The sequence below is a fragment of the Sparus aurata genome, chromosome 6 (genome assembly GCF_900880675.1).
Source record: "Sparus aurata chromosome 6, fSpaAur1.1, whole genome shotgun sequence".
Classification (NCBI taxonomy): domain Eukaryota; kingdom Metazoa; phylum Chordata; class Actinopteri; order Spariformes; family Sparidae; genus Sparus; species Sparus aurata.
The window spans coordinates 22,372,556-22,390,434 of NC_044192.1; the positions used below are offsets into that span (position 1 = coordinate 22,372,556).

General features: G+C 39.7%; 4 protein-coding genes across 13 annotated transcripts in view; 2 read left to right on the forward strand and 2 right to left on the reverse strand.

Annotated features, from left to right (window-relative positions):
- Nucleotides 1-890: 890 nt before the first annotated feature.
- Nucleotides 891-5,815, forward strand: atf1 (activating transcription factor 1). 3 transcript variants are annotated; one of them, XM_030420669.1, is made up of 8 exons: nt 891-1,079; nt 1,908-2,011; nt 3,268-3,390; nt 3,533-3,630; nt 3,715-3,848; nt 4,207-4,389; nt 4,616-4,763; nt 5,475-5,815. In XM_030420669.1, the coding sequence occupies exons 2-8, from the start codon at nt 1,913-1,915 to the stop codon at nt 5,617-5,619; spliced, it is 930 nt and encodes a 309-aa protein (XP_030276529.1). In that variant the 5' UTR covers nt 891-1,079; nt 1,908-1,912; the 3' UTR covers nt 5,620-5,815. The 3 variants fall into 3 exon arrangements, with proteins under 3 accessions (XP_030276529.1, XP_030276528.1, XP_030276530.1); XM_030420668.1 differs by having other exon boundaries at nt 893-1,079; nt 4,610-4,763; XM_030420670.1 differs by lacking the exon at nt 1,908-2,011 and having other exon boundaries at nt 895-1,079; nt 4,610-4,763.
- Nucleotides 5,816-6,328: 513 nt separating this feature from the next.
- Nucleotides 6,329-10,038, reverse strand: LOC115583618 (methyltransferase-like protein 7A). The gene is made up of 2 exons (XM_030420672.1): nt 8,827-10,038; nt 6,329-6,664 (listed from the first exon to the last, which is right to left on the reverse strand). The coding sequence occupies exons 1-2, from the start codon at nt 9,415-9,417 to the stop codon at nt 6,428-6,430; spliced, it is 828 nt and encodes a 275-aa protein (XP_030276532.1). The 5' UTR covers nt 9,418-10,038; the 3' UTR covers nt 6,329-6,427.
- Nucleotides 10,039-10,041: 3 nt separating this feature from the next.
- tmt1a.1 (thiol methyltransferase 1A, tandem duplicate 1) lies at nt 10,042-12,565 on the reverse strand. Its single transcript, XM_030420673.1, has 2 exons — nt 11,994-12,565; nt 10,042-10,472 (listed from the first exon to the last, which is right to left on the reverse strand). Exons 1-2 carry the CDS (start codon nt 12,486-12,488, stop codon nt 10,239-10,241), a joined length of 729 nt encoding a protein of 242 aa, XP_030276533.1. The 5' UTR covers nt 12,489-12,565; the 3' UTR covers nt 10,042-10,238.
- A 5,064-nt stretch (nt 12,566-17,629) lies between these two features.
- Nucleotides 17,630-17,879, forward strand: part of scn8ab (sodium channel, voltage gated, type VIII, alpha subunit b) — a 52,719-nt gene continuing 52,469 nt past the window's right edge. For 5 of the 8 annotated variants that reach the window (XM_030421561.1, XM_030421563.1, XM_030421559.1 and 2 more), the window contains exon 1: nt 17,631-17,799. The gene's annotated coding sequence lies outside the window, so the exon portion shown is untranslated. Of the gene's footprint in view, nt 17,804-17,879 lie in introns of all 8 variants that reach the window. The other 3 variants (XM_030421556.1, XM_030421555.1, XM_030421557.1) reach the window with 2 other exon arrangements.

The window sequence follows — 17,879 nt, forward strand, 5'->3', positions numbered from 1 at the left end:
AAATATGTCTCTGCTTTAAAAAAATATCAGTTAGATAGACTTGGCAAAATTTCTGTACCCATGGAAAAACTTTGAAACATCTGTCTATGGCTAACATTTTGTAACATAACATTATGCATTAAGTAATTTTGAAGCAGTGTTGTCTGAGGTAATAGTAGACATAGTGCACAGAGGTATTTCTAAAAGATTGGTCACAGAGCATTGGTTCATATGATACCCTTTTGAAATAAAGAAAAGAGGCCAGACTTCAGGGCTTCAAGTGATTATAATATCTGCAAAAGAAGACAAATGGCAAACAAAGCAAACTTTGCTTAAATGCTGTGATGTACCAACAGACTACAGATCAGCTTCTTTCCTTTGCGGACTCCATTGCAATGGAGATTTTGTATAATCTCCATTGCTAAGATTATACAGAAAAGGCCAGCGTTCTAGTTGATGGTCTCATTCGCTTATGTAGTAAAATCAGTATTAAATTGAACCTTTCATAACCAGCGGAAAGTTTCTTGCACTACTTTTAAAGTTTTCAAAGTGAATGAATTTACATTCCTGCATTCACTCAGAGTATTATATCATGGTATTATTATTACTGATGCATTACTTTGTAAACAACATTTAAAATGGCAGTTTTAATCTATGATCTATGAATGTTTTATACAAAAACTACGTGCAAAAGCGGGATTGTCAAAGTAACTGCAGTACTGGGTTAAAGAGTTCAATATTTCTACATGAAACATGTGAAGTTACAAGTAAAAAGTACCATGAAATAGAAACTACAGCATCACATGTCACAGTTGTGACTTCTCCACTCTGCTCCTCTGTATTTACCAGTTGCTCCAACTCTTCTCACCAATCACAAAGCCTAAAGAAACTATTACGTAATGCGTCTTTGCCGAGCAGCCCCGCCCATTTCCTTTGGGAAAAAAGTGGTCAGCTATTTTTTTTAGCTGACATCTTTGTATTTTTAGCTGTTAGCCGTTGCGGCTAAGTAACTTTTCAAGGCATTTCTTGTGTCAAAGTGAATACACGAATTGCACGAAGTCCACGCTGTGAGCAAGAACAGTTACGCGGCCTTTGGAAAGGTAAATTCTGGCTGGCTGAGCAGTAATTTTTGTGCTCGTCTGGCTGTCTGCTCCGCTGTGGCGGTAATGGCGGCTGTTACTTCGTCAACTCCTCGCCGTTTTACGAAAAGGGAAGGTGTAGTTAGCTTAATGGCTCCCCGTATCGCTGACGTCTATTGACGCGGTAACTTGCGTGCCAGTGACAGAGTTACACATATTTGCTCATTGAGACAAAAGCTCATCCATCCTGTGAAGCAGAGTAACCAAACTTGCCTGTCGTGTTGCACTGAAACTGTTATTTTAGGTGGTTTAAAGTGGATAACATCCGTTTAACTGGATGTTAGCCGCCGTTAACTAGCAATGTTGGTGAGCTCGAACATTCTAGCAGCAGCCACAGCGACTAAAAGGATAACTTTACATACCCGCAGCTAATGTTTACTCAGGATGAAGTCACACACTTTGTTTAATTTTGCATTTAGTTAAATCGTGAGGGGGGAAAGTTAACAGTAGTGACCGTCGGGCCTAGCTATGTTCCGTAACTCCATGTTAACGTTACTTGCAGTCGCTAACACGATTGAACCAAAGAGGAAGTCGATATTTTCTGTTAGCTGAAACTCACTCTTTTCACTTTTTCACATGGTTGATGGTGACTGAAATTAGAAACTGTGATTCGACATCGGCCCGATGTGTTCAGCCCTGTCGGAAAGTGTTAATCTTGTCAACAAATAACTTAGCGCGCAGGCCACAGCGGAGTAGTCGCAGCATGTCACAGGCAGGCGAACCCCGCCACAGACAGTCGTTACATTAGAGCTACTGCACAAACGGTAATATTGATTTATTTGTTCCCAGTTACTATGGAAGACGTACAGCAGGGCACCAATGGCACCGAGTCACAGCCTGCCGTCATTCCCACTACCATCACAACATCTCAGTTCTCACAGATAGCCCAACAGGTAATTCATAGATCCCTTTAAAAACACAGTTAAAAAGTATCATATAAATACTGCCACGATATAGTAGTTTCCACAGTAGCTCTTGCACTGCTAATGCCAGTGACATTTTTTCAGATGATAAGGTTTAGCGAGTAGTGATGTAACATATCTAAGTACATTTACTTTAATACTGTACTTGTACTTTACTTGAGTATTTTAATTTTCTGCTGATAAATGCTTTTACACTATTACATCTAATAACTAAAGTTACTAGTTGCTGCATCAGAGGCAAAGACACACATTTTCAAATTAACATTTTTAAAATCTGATTGAAAAAAGCAGTGATTCCATTAATCAGAAAAATGCGAAATATCGGATTCGATAACTGGTCAAACCATAGTATATAGTCCTTAAATGTATGTATTTTTTAATTTTGCGTGTGCTTTTGATACTTCGTTATCAAAAGAATAAAGTTACTTTTTATTCTCAAGTAGATCTAATATCAGAAACTTTTACTCTAGTACTGGTTCTATGGGTGACTTTCACTTTGTCCAAATAATATTTTAACATGATATAACTACTTTTAAAGTATGATCTTCAGGTACTTCTTACAACACTGAGAGCAAGTTTGTTTCTTGCTATCAAATCGCTTGTTATTAAGGAAGGATCCAAAAGAGTCTTTATTTACAAAAATGTAGCTAGTAATTTGCAGAGTATCATTTGAAGTTTTGAAATGGTTAAATAAAAGACGTGCTTGTAAATTTTGTAATAAAGGGAGGGATTACTAAATCTGGGAACAAGTGTGATTAGTCTGCTCCTTTGTTGCTGTCTTTGTGTAATCCCTGTTCATTTACCAGAGGCTGTTCCAATAACTATCTTGATGGTAGAAAACAGTCTGTGCCTGAAGGACCTCAAGTTCCTGTATTAGTTCACAGCATCTGATTAGACTGTGTTCTCATGTTTTATTTAGTCAAAGCACACTGCTTAAGGACTGCGACTGTGGATCGATGAACACAGACGTATTCATACTGTGACTAGCCCTGTTATATGGTTACTCAGACTAAATGATATAAAGTAGATTTTGAATGATCTGTTCACACAAAGTAATTGTTTTCTCTCAGATTGCTTCTGACATCCAGTCATACAGATAGTTATGGTTTTATGTGGATGAAGTATCAATGTGCTTCTGAACTCTCTTGCCCACACAAACTGATTGTAATTGCCACGATAAATATAATGTATTCTGTACATTAAAAATTGTGTTTGTGTTTTTGCAGATGTCACTGGGTGGTGGTTCTGTGGCTGTTGTACAGCTGCCTGGGGGTCAGTTTCAGGTTCAAGGAGTGATCCAGTCTGCACAGTCGTCGGTCATTCAGTCCCCTCAGGGGCAGACTGTACAGGTGAGACCACCTAGTTTTCTTTGCACCGTAATCATTTATTCTTTCTTTAAATCATCTTCATAGTTTCTTTTTAAAAATGGTCAGTATGCCATTATATATTATTGTTCATATGCACTTTGTTAATCTGATCATCTCTTTCAAGGCCCTGGGTTCAGATAGTGACGATTCACAGGACTCATCAGACAGTGGGGTTACAGCCCAAAAGACCAGAGAAATTCTTGCAAGACGACCTTCATACAGGTAAAGAAAACTTCAAGCACAGACATGACAGGCAACCAGTCTTGTGAGATTAACTCAAGTGACCCTCCTTATCTGACTTTGTAGAAAAATCCTAAACGAACTTTCATCTGAGGAGGTGACACACATTGAAGGAAAGGATAACAGCCCGGCTTCCACAGGAGTGACAGGTGTTACAGTACCCTCAACCCAAATCTACCAGACCAGCAGCGGCCAGTACAGTACGTTATTCACCCTACTATAGTACTTGCATAAAAAAAAAACATAGTAAGTCCCAAAATGGCATTTGTTTTTAAGTGTTGTGTATTGTACCACCACAAAATTAGTAACAAGGAAATTTGGGATGATTATGATTGGGTTTTTTTTCATTACTTACGTATTAATAAATGATAGTTACGTATGCTCAACAACCAACTGTATAATGGAATCCAAACTAATTTTAGAAAGCTTATTCAAAGTGGTGAATGGGTTATATGATTAAATAAAGTGCTCTGCAATTAATGTTAACCTATACAGCTAAAGTGTGATGTTTACTTATGTTTTTACCCAGTTCTGATATTATATATGTGATTATTCTAGTAACTATAGCTGCTAATGGCACCATCCAGCTGGCGACACCAGGGTCCGAAGGCCTTCAGGGTCTGCAGGCTGTTGCCATGGCCAACTCTGGTGGAGCCCAGCAAAGCACCACCGTCCTTCAGTATGCTCAGACACCTGACGGCCAGCAGATACTGGTGCCTAGCAACCAGGTTGTTGTACAAGGTGAGCTAAACATTTTTTCTCCCCAGAAAACATATCTGAATATCTCAGATTTGTGAGCCAATTTCACCTTCAGCAGGTTGCTAATTTGACTGCTGGTCACATAGGTAAATATGTGGGGCTCTCAGACAGACAATAGCGATAAGTCATAAAATAAAGTCCCCACATGTCAAGTGATGTTTGCTGTGTGGCAGTGCTGTTATTAATGTCATGTTTTCCTAAGGGGCAGGAGGAGAGCTGCAAACATACCAGATCCGCACAGCTTCTGCATCCAGCTCCCTGCCTCAGACTGTAGTTATGACCTCCCCTGTGGGACTATCTCAGGGAAAGACTGACGATCCAACAGTGAAGAGGGAAATCAGACTTGCAAAAAACAGGTAAGTGTATGGATTGGTTCTGGGTTTTGGAGAGCCAAATTTAAGTGAGGATAATGTAAAATCTCCTAGACATTGTGGGTGAAGAAAATAAAACTGTATTGTGTACAATAAAAATGTCAGTAGCAAATATATAAAGTAAACATACATTTTCAGATAAAAATAGTAAAAGAAATCCCTGTCTTGAAGGCAATTGATGCTACTCTCATTGTCTTAGTATTGAATAACAGATGTTCTGCTCTCCACTTGATGAATAACAAATCATTTTATCATTCAAATTTATGACGATGCTCCATCTTAGATGCTGCCGTCAACGTTTGGTTGACAGGTTGTTAATTAGCTTGTTAGAGTTGAAAGAAGTAGGAACCACTGACTTCTCTGTTTTGAACAATAGATAATATGGACATGGTAAAACAGAATTGCAGTGATGCAATCTCGTCATTACTGAAATTTTGTGGAGCTCAGAAGGAAGCCGGCAAATTTGAGACAATCTTACAAAGCGAAAAGACTCTGTGTTGTAAAGTATGGTTGTTACTTGCACATAATTAACTCTTACAGCTATAGCTTTGGCCAGAGAATGGTCAGTGGTTTAGAGAAGATCCTCTGTCAGGGTGTACTTTCTTATTAATGTTCTGTCATATGTAATGTTACGTCTGGCGACTCCACGGTGTAATCTTCAGTTGGACTAACTGCAGTTTCATTTCCCTCTTCCAGAGAGGCAGCCCGTGAATGTCGACGGAAGAAAAAGGAATACGTTAAATGCCTGGAAAACCGCGTAGCTGTTCTTGAAAACCAAAACAAGACCCTGATTGAAGAACTGAAAACATTGAAGGACCTTTATTGTGTGAAAACAGGATAACCTGTTTGAATAGAGGTTGAGGATTGAGACATAATGTGGGAGCGGCGCAGCTCAGCCATTTGGACATGAACTGGGTTTCTGGGAACACTTCATTTCAGGCTGAGAGCCGTCGTTTTTTTTACTCTGTTTGATATACAAGTGACTTGTGATGGCAATGAGATATACTCAACAAATAAAAAAGAAATTGGCCATTTTCCACCTGCTGTTTTTTTTAAAAATTTGCTAATGCTATAACATTTATAGTTGTGTAGATTTTTAATACTGGGAGGTTTGAAATTGTGAGCTTTAACTTTGAGTCTCAGTTTCTAAATGTGTCCCTTTCCTTTTTACTTGTGTTTTTAAACATGGGATTGCTGTTGGAGTTTGTTTTTTTAATCATCTAACAGCATCTACAAAACTTTGACTGTATATTATTACACAGACATAATTCCTCTTCATTTTGTGAACCAGCAATTCCCTTCATTTCCCCTTAAGGAGATGTTACAATTGTCATTCCTTATTTTTGTGCAATGGAATATAAAGGGTAACAGAAATTGTGACATTGAGTGTGGTTTGTTTGGTTGTTTATTGGCAGTTACTTAGACAATCAGGGAAAAAAAAAGCACAGTGTCCAGGTAATATTTATTATGTACATCTTGGGAGGGGTGGGGAAGAACAAACAGTGTATGAGACGTTGCTGATTCTGTAAGTAAATAAATATATTTTCACTCAATAAATGCAGTGTGGCTAGTGGATTTTTGTTCAGTGAATATGAAAATGTAAACGGAAGCCTACAAGAGGCAAAATCAAGGGTTATTCTCCCATGCAGTCATTTAATGCAATAGCCCATAATATGTGGTCTTATTATAGGAGTGACCTCTGGTGCATCAATGTGTCTTAAGTGAATTTCAGAGAATCCAGCTGCCTCCAAATCTCTCCATGTTGCTCTGGTTACCATGCATCCGTCCCCCAGATAGTACCACAGAGGCTCGAGGACATGCTGGAAGAAGTATGTCCATGTGGAGGGCTCGGAGACTACATGTTCCAAAAAGTAGAATGCTCCACCCTGCAAGTGAGATGCTGTTATTTTTCTAAATATTGAAGCAGAGGGAGGCAGAGGGAAGGGATACATGGCATGTATGATTATTCTCACTTCAACTAATTAGATGTGAATTCAATTTTGTGAACTAACTGATGATCAGTCAAATTTTTGAGATGGAATGAAGGTGACTGCATGATATCTTGTGATTTGTTGCCTGTGTTCACACATTTTACTTACCTACTACCCATGTTAAATCTAATGGTAAAATCACTCTTGTCTCTTGACCAAATTAACTGAGCCATGTTTCAAACATGTACAATGAATGTACAATATCACCCCTATGAAAGTGTAAAGATATAAATGATGCTAAATAAGGGCCCCTGTACACATTCTACACATTACCTCGTGTACAAGGCTTGATTACCAAGTGGACAGAGCTAAGAACCGCCCTGTGTTTCAGACCTTCAGACGGCCTGAGAAGTCCCCAGATACACAGCTGGTTCCAACTGGTTTTTGGAATTTGCACCAATGTAGTGCAATATCAACAAAGGTGGGTCCTGCAATATTATATAATCTTGATGCCTTATCGAGTCACAGGGTCATGTGTCCAGCTCTACTTTTAGCGTTTTCACTATTTCACTTTCCACTATCCACGCATTATGCACATACCTATGTAATCTTATGATTGATAACACTTCCACAACCTACATATCAGCTGGTATTATTCCCACATAGGAGTACTAGCTGGTTTTCTGGGTCTCTGGGCAGAAAAATATAGCTTCACATTATCAAACTGCATCAGAATATATCAGTTTTCACCAAACTAATTTGTACTTTGTGTGTGTCTTTAAAAAAATATATGGAATATGGTTTACATAAAATATACATATTTATTCATCAAGAATTTGAAAACAAAAATATATCCCTGTTAATAAAAATGTCATTATACCTGTCCAAAAATTACCTTTTATTCTTAACGGTGTGATATGTAAGAATTAAAAACATCCACAAATGAACTACAATTCTTAAAAAACAAGAGATTTGGTGTTATGTAAAAGACATACAACACATGTGCCTACTGTGTTACAGAAACGCCTACTAATATTAGCACGCTAACCTGCTAGCTCTGGCCTGTCCTATGTCTCAATACCACTTAGCTTTGTGGCTAACTGAGCTAACAGCAGCTACAGTTAGCAACAATTACCTATTGTTTTTTCTGATACGCCCTATCTGTTTTGAGCGACCTTTAACAACTGGTCAATTCTTACATATTGCACCTTTAATAAGAAAGGATATTTAACAGTAGCTTAATGTATAGCCATAACACAGTGGACATGATTTATGGTTTGACTCTAAATATTGGCCCATAATTATTATGTGAACCTATGTGTGGGTGCTCAGCTAATATATATACCAGTGATGGAATTTAAGTATGTACATTTACTCAAGTACCGTACTTGAGTAAAATTTTGAGGTGCTTTAACTTTACTTGAGTATTTTCATTTTCTGCCACTTTACACATTAATTCCACTACATTTTTGAGGCAAATATTAAACTCAAATAGAGAGCAGCATGTCATTGGATTAATCGCTAACTGCTGCCAATTGAGGCTGGAATTAGCCAGTTAGCCCAGTTAGCTGCTGCAGCTAGCAGTCTGGATTGGGAGCTCGGTGTTGTTTGCGCTGCTAGCACAGGCGTTTGGGACCGGGATGGGGCTAGCTGGTTAGCATTCTCAATATAGCTTGCAACATTAGACACAGACGTCAAAACTGTTGTTCCTTAATGTTTTCAACCATAATACTTACAGATTGCACCTTTAACACTAAAGCGCTAATCATATGCATGCCTGTCACTTTTACCAAAGTCAAATTTTAACATGACATCTGTTCTTTTACTTGAGTATGACTTTTGGGTACACTGATTTCCACATCTTCGGTGCCTTCTATTTATGCTAAGACATAAAGATAATGTAAAATTAAAAACAAAATGTCGGCACTGTGAGGGTTAGGACTCTATGGTGACAATGACCCTGTAGTCTGTTGTGTTCACTTGCACTTAATGGGAACTTGAAGGCAACCAGCACACACTGCATAGAGGTAGGGGGGTGGTGGAGGGATGGTGGGTGTGCACAGTGCCAAAAAAGTGAACACGCTATATTTCCTACAGCACCTGAAGGTAGCACTCACAGGTCTGACAATGCGGCGGACCTCCCGCAGCACCCGCTGCACGTTGCGGACCGAGCAGAGAACCAAGGTGCAGACAACCACGTCCACCGACTCGTCCTCCACCTGCCCCATGTCCTCTCCGGACACCACCACGAAGTCGCCATAAGTCAGATGCGTGTTCGCGGCCATGCTCCTCCGCAGGTACCGGTGGAAATGCGGGTTGTGGTCGGTGCAGATCACCGTGCAGCCGTCGGGGTAGAACTTGAAGTTTGCCCCGCTGCCACAGCCGATCTCCAGCAGGCGGAGCGAGCCGTCGGCGTTTGCGAATCTACACACGTTTCGGAAAAGCTCCCTCTTCGTGTTGTGCATTTTGTCGTTGTATGAAAATGTGACATTGTAGGCGAGAAAGGGAAACAGCCGTCTGTACACACCGTACAGGCCCGTGAGCTCCATCAGACGTAGAGGCGAGGTCAACATGAGGCAGAGTACCCTGCAGAATTTCATGAGACAATACTTCATTTTCCCCTCAGCTAATCTTAGACAAAGCCTCGCTGGGTGCATCTTAAAAACAGGCGACTTGAGAAGATTACGCCTTAATACCTGAGAGGTCATGTCTGCGTTGCACCGCACGGTGGCGCAAAATCACCGTAGTCTACAATGGATGGAAGGAAACACATGCAACAAGATTATAGTCTTTAATCACTTCCAAAATCACAGCAGAATGTGTGTCTAGAGACACGACTGTCGTGGCATAAGACGGTACAGGAAAGAAAAATCCTCTCACATGATTAAAGTCTTTAACCACTAATACAATCATCTTCTAATCAAAGCAAAAATATGCTGTTTTTAGTGACACGACAACTGTCAATGGCAATCAAGGGTCAGAAACGCAAAAATCTAAAAGGATTAAACTCTTTAAGCGCTAATACAATCAGCTTGATCCCAGGAAAAAAAGTATATAGCTTTTAGTGACACAACTGTCATGGAATAAAGGGTACAGATAGATCCAGCATGAGCACTCAGCTTAACACTGATACACAGAAGTTCCCTATGGTAGTATCATGTTGACATATAGTTATCAGCAAGCGACTGTAGGAGCTGGGGATGACGACAGAGGATGAAATAAACACCAAGGTTGTTGTTTTTTTAATTTCACTTAAACTGCATGCAAAATTAGTATTGTGTGCTGTCTATGTAGGATTTTTTATTCAATGTGTTAAAATAATTTGTCTTTACTAAATACACAGGCAGAGGTTGGGTTTTTTTTTTTCTTCTTTTCAATACAAAAATAAAATTAGTATCAAAGTGACTGGCGTTATCAGTATCACTGGCGATCGGTCATATCACAAAGGAGAGGGAGAGGCATTAGGTGCTTGGCATATTCACACACTGATTATGAGCCAAGTCGACTACAGAGCTAAATCAGGCACAATCTATTTCACAGCGTAACCTACGATGTGTGGTTTTATCACAAACACGAGCGGCGCCTCGATGTGCTTCATCTTGAGTTCGGAGAATCCGGCCGACTCCAGGTGTTTCCACGTTTCGCGGGTGGTCTCGCATCCGTCGCCGAAGTAGTACCAAAAAGGCTGGAGAACGTGCTGGAAGAAGTACGACCAGGTGGCGGGGTCCGCCACAACGTGCTCCATGAAGAAGAAGGCCCCACCCTGCAGATCAGACATTTGTCATGTGTGTGCCATTTCACAAAACTTGTCAAAAACGGGTTCACGTTCTGTCCTCATGTTATATAATAAATATTCTTTGTGTTACATGTATGTTTACTTTAAGGCCTAATGCGGATACGCCTCATATTGCATGAAACTTGAATTGACACGATGACACCGTGCTTCTGTTCTCTTGTGTGTGATGCAAGCATACGGGTCAAAGGTTGCAACAGTAGGATTTTGATTCATGAAAGAGTCAGAGCTCAAAGATTAAATGATGAGTCACTGGGTTGGCGCACGTGAGGGATCAGATCTGCTTAGCACGTTCTGTATCAGCGTGTTAAACCAAATAAATTAGATCATGATATTCCTTTTCAAGGGATTAAAGGCTAACAGACAGCAGACACCTCGCTATTATACATGGACACACAAGGCCCCTCTATTCAGTATGTTCAAGTTAATTTCATATAGTTGGACTGGAGCTCTGAAGGGGTTTTCAAGCCTAATACCAATATTAATAAACTCCAACCATTATTTTTAAATATAAGTAGGCTTCATAACAGAGCCTGACTGAGACATCGGTTGGCTGCTGTCAGCTGATATGGGCCTTTCACAGATGCAGCAGTGTGGATGTATGTTGTGCGTGCATATGCAGTGAGCGGGATATTGTACAGTTAAATGACAAACTTAGCGCTCTCTGGTGAACTCTGACATATCTATACCACGGTTTCTGGTTCCTTGTCGCCTACATAGATAAACTAGTCAACTCATACTGGCTCATGTGTAACATTGGCTCGGATGACATATTGGTTGGTCCCAGACTTTCATTTAGTGTAGCCTAATTTAAACATGGATTTGCTTGGTGTTTGTTTAGCCAGTTGGTTATCAATTGCCAGGAGTAAATGATTAATTCAGAAGGTGCTCTACAGCGGGTCTGCTGAAAGTTTTTGCTGATGCCCAGGACAAGATGATTAAATAATTTCCCAGTCTGGGATCATTAAAGTAATTCTATCTATCTATCTATCTCCAAAGGCCCCTCCAGCAGATTATTATAAGAGGTTAAAGGTTACATATTATTTTAAAGGCCCTTTTTTTTCAGCCCAGCAGCCTCAATAAAATGCAGGATGTATGCCTAAGTACATTTATTTATATCACTATTAAGGCTACTGTTCTTTACCTGAATATTTCCATTTTCTACAATGCAATACTGCCACTCCACTACATTTAGGAAGCAATATTTGACTTTTTATAACACTACATTTATGTGATGGCCTAATTTAGCAATCACCAATTTAAATTGTGGATTCTTTATGGATAATTGTACTTTTTATACTAAAGTACCTTTAAATTCAGATACTTTAAGACTTTTACTTAAGTACTATTCTTATGAGCACCTTTCACTTTACCCAAAATGGTTAACATTTGTATATGTTCACTGGGGTCATTTTTACATTTCTGACTGTGAATTTATTGGGATTACAGTTGCTCTGATTGATCTTTTTCAGGAGTCAGTCGATGACTTACTGGTCTCAGTATGCGGTGCGCCTCACGCAGAGTTTGCGGTATGTTGTTGACAGAGCAGAGCACCAGGGTGCAGACAACAGCGTCTACCGACTCGTCCTCGACTGACCCCATGTCCTCCCCCGATGCCACCACAAATCGCTCATATTTCAGGTGGTCGTTCTCGTCCATGCTTTTCTTCAGGTACTTCTCGAAATGGGGATTGGGGTCAGTGCAGATCACCTTGCAGCCAGCCGGATAAAACTCGAAATTTGTGCCGGTGCCGCACCCGATCTCCAAAAGTGTGAGCTGCCCACCAGGCTTGGTGAACTGTGTGAGGCTGCGAAACAGCTCCTTCTTCCTTTCGTACATTTTCTTGTTGTACGTTATGGAAATCCGATATAAACAAATCGGGAAGATGCGTTTGTATATGTGATACAGGCCGACCGCTTCCATCAGATGCAGGGGCAGGCATAACACATTGACAATTAAAGTACAAAAGCGCATGAGAATAGCCATTTTTGCGGCTCCTGAACGTCGTGGCGCCCCGCAGTGTCAACAGCCAACCGGTCAAGGTAGCGCGGACGTCCGCTAACAGGAGCTGGCTAACTCCGGATGTCCGGTTGACGCTTTCAAATTAAAGGCGACAAGTATAAACACAAGTGTAAACGCAGTTGCTTGTTTTGTCCTCGAATGTACTGCAGTAGACTGACATTACAAATCGAATACTTACAGTGCAAGCGCCGTAATTCTGTCTTTTTACGCTTTCAAACCATACCACCGTGTAATACAATTTAGTTAGATACTCTTTCTTGATTAAAATTGTTTAATTTGACAGTAACAGCTGGAAACTGGAGGAAGCCCAAAACGTTTAATATAAACATTACTTGACACCTTTCAAGACCAACAATACTGTGGTGAGTAATGGACTCAAAAATCATTTTTGTATTAAGATAGTTGCTCTAGGTTGAACTGACCGTCAACTTGAGCGGTGTAGTTTGTGGTCCTTAAAAATCGGTTAGCATTTTTACACATCCGGTTCCATCGTTTCATAGTCTGTGGGCTTTTTGGATTGGTTTTAGCTTCAATGTCTGAAAAAAAAGTATTTACAGGATTTGTTCTATGACATAAAATACATCAGTAAATTTCCTACAATTTAATTCTAAACAACTTACCTGCCAAACAGTTGTTGCTAACAAGTAGCTAACAAAGACTACAGATGTTGTTACAGACGTTAAACGTCATCACACTGAACAGAGAGGCTAATCTCACTAATCCGTCTTTACAGGCCGACTATTTAGAGTTAGAATAGTTACAAATTTAACAACTAGTTACAAACTAACTTTAGAACTTGTAGATGGATCCAAGTGGAGGTGAGGTTTAAGTCATGCCACCGGGAGGTAGTCTGTTTATAGCATAGCATTGGCTTTTTATTTCTAGGGATTTAATCTACACTGCAGAAATCACAAAAGCGGAGTTCATCTTTGAAGATTAGCTTGCTGAACAAAATGTGCAAGTATCAAACTTGATGTTCCCAAATCTCAGTAGCTTTTTGTTGAGGGAGCCAGGGTGATGCTCACATCTAGGTTTCCCTAAAAAATGTGCCATAGCATAACCACTCTATAGGTAAGTGTTATTTAGTTTCTCAAGTGTTTAGTGTGTTAGTAAGAGTGCGTTATTCATACTGTTAGCTAACATTGAGTTATGCTAGCTGTTTGCTAATGTTAGCTTTAAACATTTTATTGTGTTGTGTTGTCTCTATACAGTGACTTAAATTTGAAAATGACTGAATGAATCTGAGGTTCAAGTCTTGACTTTCAAACAATATTTTTGTTGCCGCTTGGGGACAGAACAACAACAACAAGCACACAAACCCGAAACACTGACACATAATTAAGCTAGTTAAAGTTACTTGTAGTTATAGGGCGCAGTACTTACACAAGATGACATAAGCATAATTACAGCATCATGGCCGCCTGTCCAGTATCCACTCTATTTTTAGCCCTGTTGTGTCTCCAAAACTAAATATACTTAGAGCTGAAATCCTTAAATGCACCTCTGGGGTCTTGCCAGCTGTTCCAGCCTCTCCACTTGCTTACATATTAGTCACTTACTTTTTTTGTTGGCCATGTGGTACTTTTTGCCAAGATGAAAGTAACTGCTTGCTGTTGTTGTTGGTGGAAATGGGGTTGAAGAAGGCTGTGAGAATGAACCAAACAGCAGGCTACATTTAAATGCTGTCAAAACAAAATGTTCAACAAAAATCGACCGAAAAGGGCAATGTTAAGTAAAGGAAATGAACTCATCTCTTCCATATTTATGTTTTTGTAGCATTTAAGCTGAACCTTAAGATTGCAGGAATTGATCTATATTAACAACGCTGCCACTCAGTAGTCTTTTTGCAACTTGTTGTAACCATGGTTGCTTACACTTACGTTGACATCATATGCATAGCCTCTGTTGAGCAACTCATTTTATTTTGCAATATCTATTGCAGAAAACCAAGATATCGCAATGTCAGTCACCCGAGTCCAGCTGACCACTTTGAGACAAGACAGAAGGCAAAAAGCCCCTCAACTAAACAAGAAGTGAAGCTGATTGCAGCAGCAGTCTGTATGCGGGTTGTACACTTAAGACACCCATAGACAGCAAAGAATTTAAAAGTAATACATTCGATGACTTCATGTAAGAGGTTTATTTTCATTTTCCCTTATGATCTGGTTACCAACACAAACACTAGAGACTATGTTTAAAAGAAGACGTGTCAATAAACTGTGATGTTTAAACTTCCTCTGAGTTTGAGCTTTCATCCATGTGGGTTTAAAAAGCCAAAAACATCCCACTTACATCAGGCTCAGTAATTACAATGCACCTTAACCTAGTGTTGTATTGGACCAGTCATGAATTCTTGTGACAGGGTTTGTGTGGTGACTGTGCACTTCTCAAGGTGTAAAAGTTTATTTACATATAGTTTCAGAATTATTAAAAAGTTAAGTTGATTTATTACCATCTATCTGGATTCAGGTCACTGTGGTGCAAAGCTTCGTGCAAAGTAGATTAGAAGTAACATTTCACAAGCTCTACTTTAGGGAATCCAGTTGAAATTCCAGAGTATAGTCTCAGGCTATATTCTGTCTTTAAGTTGGTGTCTTTTACTCCCTTTACACAATATAAATACTCAATAGTAACGGGGTTATATTCTCAAGTGTTGACTATGCTTATTGAAATTCTGGCTTGCTCACCATTTGATCTCCTGTGGACCTGAAGCTGCAGTTCCTTAAAATTCCACCAGATAGAGACATTGTTGGGTCACATTCAAAACACTTCTAAAACCCTGTAACCTGGTAGATTGCAAGGGGAAGGCTTCAGAAAAAGGGGCACAATATATTTAAAATGATTTCTTCCAATGAGTGTATGTGTGCATGTGTTTGAACTCTCAAAACTACGTAAACAAATGAAAACGTCTGTTTCCCACTACAGATATTGTAGGATATGTATGTTGCCACAAAAACACACCTTTGCATACATTTGAACACTCAGTCAGCTGAATGACCCATATGCAAATCTTGATTGTCTGTATGTTTAAGACAGCATTGTGTAGAGAAATGGTTAACTGGTCAGACACTGCACTAAACAGCCCAAGTATGTTTTCTTACTTCTTACAGTCATAGGAATATTAATGTTTTACCAATAAAAGTGAATTATTTGGTGTTATACACTAAGAAATTCAAGTGGATCAAAAGGAAAAGGCTTCACACAGCACATGTTTGTCAACTGTGTGCCATTTAATAACTAGGCTCAGATGTCGATACCTTTTGCCTGCATTATTCCAGTATTTGATTGTGTATTATCCAGTCCTTTGATTTGGGGACAACCTACGTATGGATGATTTGTTATGTATTTTGTTACATCAGAGATCTTATGCGTAAGGGAAATACTAGAATATTGGTAATTGTAGACATCAATCTGTTACCAGTAGGGGTTTAGTTTATGTGATGCTAGAGGAAAGGCTTTTGAGAATGCATTCCTTCACCTCATACCTTCATACCTAAACATCTGAGAAGGCTGTTGTCACAATCTCACAAATTAAGATCTATCACCGTTCCCAAAACAAAATGAGCGACACACGTACCGGACCTTGTTATACAGTTGCAGTTTGGTTAGATCTAGGCACTAAGCACGTACTCACATTTGGCCCAGTTGTTCTGTACCGTGCCGAAGCATGATTGTCCATCCTCCCCAGTCCCCCGCTGGCCTGCACTCACATTGCTCCAGCGGCAACCAGGCCTGAGCACAGTTACCTCTTGTACATACACCATCGCGTTGTAGCGTGGTTGCATCATAAAGGAGAACAGCACAGAGAACATGACTAATTTTACTGACTTTTTTGTGGCTGTGTTGTTTTGGTCATGGACACATTCCTGGATTTCTTGATTATGCAAGGGCGGCATAATACAGATGATTATACTTCATGTCCATGTTGGGGACCCGTGCTTGTGCTGAGCAACCGTACTGTGCCAAAGCACACCTCTTCCAACTGTGCCAGGGCCAAGAAAGTTAGCACTCACACCAGTCAAACAAACTGGACTTTGGGATTCAAACGTGTTTGGACACGGTACAGATTGCCGAGTGTTACTGCGCCCTATAACTACTTGGTAAGGTTTAGGAAAACAGTGCGGTTTTAGTGAGAATCAGTATGTTACTTCTGTAACTTTGTTGCAAATGACCTACATTACCTTAGTCTATGCAACTGTAAGTTATTTCACTACATTGTTGACTGCAGTCTCTTAAATGTATGTCCTGTCCTAGATTAACTTGACTATCCACCCCCAACCTCCTCAGTATATGGGTTTAACACTCTTTATATTACTTCTCCTCACCTCCCCCTTTGCACATGTAATAATTACTACAGCCTCTAGAGGTCGCAGCCTCACAACAAACAAATGGGTCGTAATATACTGCTTTAATTTTCCACCTGTATTGTCTCTTTCTGATGATATTTCCAATATGCATGCAGAATTATTCAATGCTACGTATATGCAATGTGAATCTCAGTTAAAGTAATAGGCCTGTTTCATAGAAAAACATGTCAGAGCAGGAAAACCACATGTGCAAATAATCAAATTAATAATGAGTGAATTCCATTTAAAAGCCACACATTGTTCAGTGATTGATGTTGTAGGTCCATTTAATGAGGCTGTTTGAACGAATTAACAATGCAACTTCACTACAATGAGAAATACAAATGCATTTTAAATTAAATATTTTTTGTTATGCACCTGGAGCAGTGAAGCACACACTGACGCCAAATCAGTTAACAATTTTCAGTCTTTAATTTGTAAACCTTCATCAGGAGCAGGTCTCTTGCGGGTGTTAAGGTACCATCACCTTGTAATTGCAGGTTACACAAACTCCAATTACGAGCTCAGAGTTGATTTAAAATGTGTCTCAATTAAAATATCCAGTTCTAATTCAAGAATATGTTGCCATACATCTTGCAGTTATTTTCATGACAAATCGAGATAAAATCAAATATGTTGGCAATCCTCATAACAATTCACCAGAACAGTCTATGGATGACTGTTACATGAAGAGTGTTTTTTTTTTTTTCTGCTTACGATGCTGCGGTCTCTTGTCCGTTATTGAAACTTAAGGCATTTACCGACACTCCCTAACAATTTGCTGAGAGTCATCAATTATGCAGGGTAGCCGCACGCACTGGGAAGGAAGATAGCAGCAACAATATGGCGACAGCCGCAGTTACTCCCGACTCTTTTCTACATCTGCAGTTCAGTGACAGCTGTCTGGATTTCTGTTAATGCGAGAAAAAGTAAGTAGACTCTCTGTTTTCTGCTTTGTCTGATGTTTTGTGTCGCGGGATGGATCGCAGTCCCACTTTGTCGACTGACT